At 39.6% G+C, this 8,642-nt stretch overlaps 1 protein-coding gene across 8 annotated transcripts in view; it reads left to right on the forward strand.

The window, feature by feature from the left end:
* LOC103717463 (uridine kinase-like protein 4) overlaps window positions 1-6,176 on the forward strand; it is a 56,373-nt gene extending 50,197 nt beyond the window's left edge. For all 8 annotated transcript variants that reach the window (XM_088708555.2, XM_026808600.4, XM_088708558.2 and 5 more), the window contains 5 exons: window positions 554-647; window positions 721-793; window positions 4,203-4,285; window positions 4,577-4,774; window positions 5,873-6,176. In XM_088708555.2, the coding sequence (XP_088564681.1) occupies window positions 554-647; window positions 721-793; window positions 4,203-4,285; window positions 4,577-4,726 (400 nt within the window). In that variant the 3' untranslated portion in view covers window positions 4,727-4,774; window positions 5,873-6,176. The remainder of the gene's footprint in view (window positions 1-553; window positions 648-720; window positions 794-4,202; window positions 4,286-4,576; window positions 4,775-5,872) is intronic.
* The last annotated feature ends 2,466 nt before the right edge of the window (window positions 6,177-8,642 follow it).

An 8,642-nucleotide genomic window follows, 5' to 3' on the forward strand; every position in this document is an offset into this window, starting at 1 on the left:
GTGACTATTATTTTATTCTTTAGTACAAAATTTAGTGTCTATAATGTGGTTTCATATATATGTATAACTATATGCATACACATATATATAAATTTTATGCTAGACCATGTTGGGTGGCTTGCAAGCTCTGGATACTTTTATATGTAATAAACTTTTCTATGCAAGCAGAACTTAAGTAACTAAACAAAAAGTATAATTACTTGTAAATTACCGCCTTGGTGTGATCTTTCTTTTTACTCTTTTTCAGATGCATTCTATAAGCCGGAGATATGTAATACATAATAGGCTTATGCAAATCTCTACTTTTTTAGTTCATTTTATTTTCTTCTTCTTTTTTTTGCTGGGGGGGGGTTGCGGTTGGCGAGTGCTGTTGGTTGTGCAAGTGGAACATACATTTTGAAGGTTCCAATAAACACTGAAAATGCACAGAGCATGTTTCAGGACTTCTCTCTCTCTCTCTCTCTCTCTCTCTCTCTCACACACACACACACACACACGCACACGCACATTGCATGATAACTTAAATATAAGGTTTTTTTGTAACTATTTTTAGTGGCGAAAGCATGGAGAATGCACTTCGGGCATGTTGTAAAGGCATCAAGATTGGGAAGATCCTTATTCATAGGGAAGGAGATAACGGTCAGCAGGTCTGCACAAAGCTCTGAAATTTTTTGCTAAATTTGCTCTGGTTGATTTTCTGACTGTTTGACTATTTTGTAGTTAATCTATCACAATCTGCCAAAAGACATCTCAGATAGGCATGTGCTGCTGTTGGATCCTATATTAGGCACAGGTTGGTTCGTTTACTTTGCATAGACATGAATTGCTTTGATATTGCCTGAACAAGTGATCTTTTTCTCTCTTAATCTTTTAGTCAGTTTCTTCATCCCCTTGGCTATGTATATGACTTGATAATAAAACAAATAATAGTGTGTCCATCTGGTAATTAGATTAGTTTGCATTGGTGATAGATTCTTTTGCAATTAATTTCAGTTTATTTTGGTTTGTTTTATTGCCACATTGCCACTTTAACTAAGAATCTTCATTATTTTGTTTATACTCAACAGAACTGGCTCTCTTGAAATTTTCTGGTTCTGGCATTAGGGTCAGTTTTGGTTCTAGGGGAGCAAATGAACTGAACCAAGCCATGCTGTAGGCTGCTTGGCTTCAGCTTGTTATATGAGAGGCTTAGAGAACTTGAGAGGGTGTTCTCAAGCTTGGCTTATTCTCCATGTAAACCAAGCTTGAAGCCTTGAATGAGCATTTTGTTGAGCCGAGCCAAGCTCCTGCTCATTTTAAACATTTGAATTCTTGGCTCATTTCATAGCCAAACCAAGCTCAAATGATCATGTTACAGAGCTGAGAGAAGCTGTTCATGAATAGCTTGGTTTGTTTGTGGCTCTATTTGGTTCCACAGTAAAAAAGCAACAAGGGAACTGCTGAAATCTTCTATACAAGGTTTGTAAAACTGACCAGACCACAGCATGATATTCCCTGAGGCCTATCGAGGGCTTATATACCATTACATATTGCAGTATTTCAAAATCTTGGATAGACCATGAGTGGATACAGGGGTGTACCATAGTATACATGTCAACACTGAGACATAACCGGCATGCCCTGGTACTGTGGTACTTCAAACCTTCCTTCTGTAACAGGTCTTTCTGGTCTTTATCTGAAATTTCCGAGATATGACTTTTTTATTTTTCTTCTTTTTTTTCTTTTTGCTCAAAAGTTGTGAGGATCTGTGCGGGCGTGTGTTTAGTCCCACATCGGTTATTCGCTGGGTAGATCTTGGGTACTTATACAGGATCAAGGAACCCAAATAATACCTTCCGGCTAGCCATTTTGGGTGAGGTCCTGGGTTGTTACAAATGGTATCAGAGCGGACCCGGCCCATAACTTATGTGGACTAGGGGACACTGCAGCACGGATCCATTGAGGTTGACCACGGACCAATCGTGGTGTTTGTGATTAGATTTGAATGGATTTGAACCCTTAGCCTGACGAGGACGTCAGGGCTTGAACGGGGGGAGTATGTGAGGATCTGTGCGGGCGTGTGTTTAGTCCCACATCGGTTATTCGCTGGGTAGATCTTGGGTACTTATACAGGATCAAGGAACCCAAATAATACCTTCCGGCTAGCCATTTTGGGTGAGATCCTGGGTTGTTACAAAAGTAGTGTAACATCTAAGCACAAGCTGTTTCCCTTCACAAGATCTGTTCTCACCCTCCAGCATGTTCAATGTTGTCACTATGGTATGCCGAACTCGCCCGTACCGGCCGGTTCAGCATGTACCATATCAGTCTAGGCCTTGACCGGTATGGCGGAGCCGTGGAAACTGGTACAGGGCCCATAGATGCCGAACCCAACCGGAGCCAGGGAAGAAGAAGAGAATGAGAGAGCGAGCAGGGGAGGGAGGGAGAAGGAGATGCCTTCGCCGCCCGCGGAGGACCATGGGGGGGCTGCGGAGGCCAGGGAGGCGGAGCCCACGGGGGGCGGGGGAGCCCACGGGGGGCGGGGGAGCCCGCGGGGGCACGGAGGAGGCCGAGGCCGCGGCTGCGTCCCCTGTTTCGAAAGAAAGGGGGACACCGCCGTGGTTTTTTAATTTCGGAATTTTTAAGTGAAGTAGGCAAATCGCTTGCCGACTTCACTTAAAATTTCTAAATTTTTTCCACGGCCACGGCCTCGGCCTCTGCCGCACCCCCGTGGCCTCCGCCCCCCCCCCCCCCCCGGCCCTCTGCGGGTGGCGGAGGCCTCTCCTCCCTCCCTCCCCCGTTCGCTCTCTCCTTCTCTTCTTCTTCTCCGGCTCCGGTTGGGCGCACCCGCTTCCGCGGGGAAGAACTGGCCGGTTCGGTACCGTTTGAAATCGGTCCGAACCGGAACCGTACCGGTTCGGTATGCCTACCGATTCCGGTACGGTGTACCTTGGTCATCACCACCAATTTTCACAACATTTTCCTTCACCTCCCTTCATTGCCTTCACTTCTCACTGGACCAACTTTTTCCATGGTGAGAGCTTACCTGTAGGTCACTCTATCATGTCAAAAAACTTTCTCGTCGAACCTCTAAAAATAACCTATTCATATTCCACTTTGTTCCTGCATCTGAAATGCTTCCATTCCTTTTCTTTACCTTTCCATGCAACTGGGGAAATCCTTGAAGAACTAGGAGAAATAATACAACAGCAAGATATTTGGCTAAGTTGCTAAAATGAACTGCTCCATACACAAGGGACCGTATTTTGAATTGCAACTTTTCATTCGAACTATATTTGATGTTCGCATGCATTTTGTTTTTGCCCAGAAAACATATTGCAGGTTCTCTGCAAATGCTACATACTGAGGACGTGCAAAGTCAACCTGACCTGCAACTTTCTGAAGCCACCTTCCATGAAAGCAACTTTGCCTGGGAGTGGCTTTGATTAGATCCTTAAATCAATAGCCACTGCCTATGTTGACATTAAGCTGACCAGAGCTGAATAATAAGCATCTCATAATATAGCTTTCAATGGTGATGCTTTTTTGTGCTAAACTCAAACTAGCTTGCACAACATGAAACTGAAAACTCCATATTCTCTTAAATAACCCTTTTAAAGACTTCTTTTTAATTGGTCCATGGCTCAAATTCTACCTGTGATAAATATCTGAATGAAGTGTTAATTCATCAGTTTGCTTATGAGGGAAAGGTTTTTCAGTCTCAACCACAAATCCTCCAGGAATGAGATAGATTTTGTAGCACAAATTATCCATCTCTATCTGCTTCTGGCAATGTTAATGTTAGTCATAACAACTCTGTATGACCATAAAGGCCATATGTATTGGGCTACAATCAGAAAAACTCGCCTAGGGCAATGGTTTTGTTTTTTCTGATAAGGACATTCTACACAAAGTAGAACATCAAACTGGACACGTTCCCTGTCACGAACATCCCTGAGGTGAACCAAGGTGTCCAATTACCTTAATGAATAGTAGACAAGGGCTTCTAATGCATCTGCTGATCTAGCCTTTCTGTTTTTCACTGAAACTGAAGCTTCATTACATGGCTTCTATCAATTGCCAATATAAAGTCTATAGTTGGATGGTGCATGACTGCCTTTTGTTCTGAATTTGTGTAACTAATAAACCAATCTGTTTGTCTTAGATAATTGCCTTTCATCCAATCTTGTTGAACTTTTGCTAATTTTTTTTTTCTTGTGCAGGGAACTCAGCTGTCCAAGCTATTTCTTTGCTTTTGCAGAAGGGGGTACAGGAAGCCAATATTATATTTCTCAATCTCATTTCTGTGAGTGTATACCATGCTGGAACTATTCATATGTGTTTACCAGTTGACCTATATTTCATGTTTAGGTGTAGAATATCTTAGTTGTTGCTTTTTAATGTCAAGTATTTGTTAACTAGGAGATGAAAGTTATCAGAGTACACAGTTTCTGTCAAGATTTCTTTCCAGGGAAACTAATCTGACAGGGATCCTTTTCTGTTCAACTATGCTGCTTCTAAATTACTATCTTGTATTTCACGTTTTCCAGTGCTTAAGTGGAAGCATGCTGATGTAATTTCTTTTTCACATGGCTAGGCTCCTCAAGGGGTGCATGTTGTTTGTAAAAAATTCCCAAGAATCAAGATTGTGACATCTGAGATTGACTACGGTCTAAATGAAGATTTTCGTGTCATTCCTGGCATGGGCGAGTTTGGAGATAGGTATTTTGGAACAGATGATGATTAGCAGGCAACATTCTCAATAACATCCAAGGAGAGTCTCACATTGAATCAAGTAAGTTGTTCCTTCTATAACAGTTTAGATTAGGTAGTGAGAGACACATGTCCTTGATGGAGCAGGTATGGGTGATTAGCTTTTACTGAAGACCACAGCATAACCCCAAAAGGAACAAGATGTGACATCAATCTTGCATCTATTATAAATTGAGTTTGACAATGATATATGCTTTCTCATCTTAAATTAGTATTTTTTTTAAAGAAATAAGTCATGTTTTAAATACTTCATTGGAGCTTAGGTGAGAAGATTTCTGCATAATATCACTGTTGTTGTAAAAATTACATAATGAGGGTTATGTATTTAGAGTTTCTTTTGATAACTGGCATGGATGCTAAGTAGTAAAATAAGCTTGTCAGCTGACTTTGAGCACAAGTTTGCTGTGTGCGATTGGTTGAGCTAAGAAGTGAGTTCAGTTTTAGAAAGAAAAATATGTAAAGTAGCAGATATCCATTCAAGTCAAGTAAATTATTTTATAATAAACTATTCAAAGCTTTTTATTGGCAAATCTTGCATTTGAGGGGATGTTGCAAGTATATAATATTTTCTGAAATTGCATTTCATTTCGCTTTTTGGCTTATTATTTCTGTGCCTTTGATATGACACCTCCCAATATCAAATGTTATTATCTTCCCTCTCCTTCTAGACTTGCAAAACTAAAGTGATTTTGGAGGGTCGCTACTTGGTTGCTTGAGCATAGAAGTACAACTAATAAGGTAGACCTCCCTTCCTGCCAACCAACTATACAGGTTCCATTGCAGGCCCCTCTCCTGCCTAAACTTTCCTTGGTTAGAACTATAGCACCAGTTTTAGAGGGTTGACATCAGTTTTAACGACGATTCTAAAATCTGTTCGATCCTTCCAATGAGTCCTCTCTTTTGATTTGTGTCGTACATGAATCTATATTTAATGGTAAAAGGCTTGAATGATGACAAGGATGACTATGGGCTACTAGACAGCACATTGGTTATTTTTAAAAAATTATGAGGGATTATATTGAGTACTGGGTGCCTGTTTGTGGGTATTGTATCAATTTGCAGTGTTAGACATTACGTAATCATAAAGATGTAAGGGTTAAATTTGCTTTATTTGTTGCAGGTATGGATGATTTTTTTGCTCCAATTAAATGAAAATTATGAAAAACAATGTCCCAGTTCTTCGGCGGCAACTTCAAGCATTTTTCGAGTTTTGTTGAACCTTTTGGACCCGTGAATGCCTGCAAAGTCACTTTCAATGTCAGTTTATGTCAAGCAAAAATATAATCTGTCATTACATATGTTGATGCTTAATCATCTGAGTTGTATTAATTCTTATCTTTTAGCATGTTTATATCTGGCCTATTTCCAGATTTTGTAGAAGATTGGCTATTTTAATTTAAATCTTATTTGTTGGTCCCTCCTAATTAGTGTGAGATCTAGAGTTCATGCATTGTTTTGTGAATTCAATCATGCCTAAAGATTACAGCCTGCCGTTGATACAAGGTTCGCTGTCTCGGTACTACATCCCGTGCCAGGCCGCACTAGTATAGTGTGGGCACAGTACGGTACCGAGTTTTTTTTGACGTATTGAGTATCGGTACACCATCCGTACTGGGTACCGGTACCTAATCGGTATGGCGCGGTATGCTCCATACGGTCCGATTCGAACTGGTACCGCATACCATGCTTTGATATGTACCATACTATAAAACTGTTCCCAATTATCTAGATGTAATAGAACTATATTCACTGGTTTACTGGTGACATGGTATAGATACAAGTCTCTGGGGAGTTAACTGAGCAAAGCTGGATCAAGCTCAGGTCTTACCAAACTTGGCTTGAAGTTTATCTTTTAGTCTCAAGTTTAAGATAAAGTTTAGAGTATTTGTTACTGAATTGAGCCTAAATCATGCATAACTTTGAACCAAGTACAACACCTACTTCGACCAATTTGATAACTTTATGTTGAGCCAATGTTATTTTGAGCTTAGATGGAGTTTAATTTAAGCTTAGCTTGGCACTTTGCTGTTCCACATCATCATCTTTTTTTTTTTTTGTTATTTCTTTTTAACCTGGCCAAAAGTGCATGGTCATATGTTACATTAGATCCAATGATTGATTGCACGCTGCATGCGCATGCAGCAGCCATCTGCAATGCACACATTTGAGAGGGGAAACAAAATATGGTTATAAAATTTTAAATTAATTTAAACATATAGAATAAAAATAAGATTATCACTTGAATAACATTATATTAAATGGATTGTTATGCATGCATTGCATACATAAATCTAGAAATACGAGCTTTAGAAATGGGTTTAATATATCGTCTACATCCTTACACAGGCTTCATGTTAAGAATTGGACGAATTAAGCTAGACTGGAATAAGATTTGCTCTGTCAAAACCCAACCAAATTCCTGTATATCTGAATCTGATTCTGATTCGAAACCCGGCCTACTTAAGATATGAGTTATGTTAAGTTGATAAGTCAGCCATAATGGGCTCAAAGCAACAACAGACAAACCAGAACCAACTCATGCACCAGAACGTCCTCCCTCTCTCTCTCTCTCTCTCTCTCTCTCTCTCTCTCTCTAGCAACTTATATAGGAAAGTCATAATGCAAAAGAACATAAATAAATAACAGACTCCAGAGCCACTTTCTAATACGAATGAATTATTTTTCTGTCTAAATATTGATTGAAAAATACTTGACTTAGGAAAATATAGATTTCTAGATAATTTTGTTTTATTCTGTAAAGAATGGGCCCTTAGAAGTACAAAGGTGGAAGTTTAGAAATGGTATAGAAATCTTATTCCGAGAGGATTACTGGGTGGGGGAGCAACATTGTTTCCTTGTGTTTCCTATACTGTTTCAGGTTGTGGAGAATCAAAATAGAAAGGTATTGGAAGGAGAGAGGACAGTTATTTAGAAAAAGTTCAGATATCTATTAACTGAAGAGGAGTACGAGGAGACTTGTGAGATGCGGCAAATGCTCCAGCAAACGGACCTTTCTGCTGGTAGACACCAGGTGATTTGGAGATGGATTAAAGCAGGGACCATCACTACAGATGGTTTCTATGAATTGTCCACAATGAAAGACTCCCTTCTCCCTTCTTTGAAGTTGTTGTTGGAGTTTTAACCTGCAAAAAAAGAAAAAGAAAAGAAAAAGAAAAAGATCAGAGCTTCTGCGCGGTTGCTATTGAACAATAGATTGCTCACTTGGGAAGTAATGAAGAGAGAAATTGGCATGTCCAAGTGCATTATGCTTTCTACAATTGTCCAGAGGAGTCTTCAGATCATCTATTTATGCAATGCCCTTTCATGCAAGAACGGTTTTGGAGCCACTTTTGGAGGTTACTAAGGATTCAGAGGAAGCACCAGGCAAAGGGATGGAATATGTTAGTGGTAGCAACTTGCTGTATATTTTGTTGAGTGTTCTTTCTTTCCTTCATTTGTTTTCCTTTTCTTTATTTTTGTAAGTTCTTCCTTTCTGTAATAAAGCTCCTTTGGGTGCCTATTGATTCCTCAAAATAAATGAAATAAAAAGGAAAGAAAGAAAGAGTTTTCATAATTTATACAATGTCATTAGATAATATTACTTGGCATCTAAAATCTCATACAAGATTGAAACCATTAGATACCACACCAATATTTGATCCCTCCGACACCTTATTAGCAACCCAAATAGAATATGTGTGCCCAAATCATGCACATTTTTAACACCTTAGAGACAACATTATGCATTCTCTAAAGATTATTCTAACATAGAACTATCTACTAGCCCTATCCTAATGGATCTAGGAAGGCTCTTCACCACTGAAAGCCTCTTCCCTATGGCTGTAAATTTATACACATGGAGGGCAACATGATTCATTCTCAATAGTCTT

The sequence above is a fragment of the Phoenix dactylifera genome, chromosome 12, assembly GCF_051530095.1.
Source record: "Phoenix dactylifera cultivar Ajwa chromosome 12, Ajwa_hap1_PhDact_Kaust_v1.1, whole genome shotgun sequence".
NCBI lineage: Eukaryota > Viridiplantae > Streptophyta > Magnoliopsida > Arecales > Arecaceae > Phoenix > Phoenix dactylifera.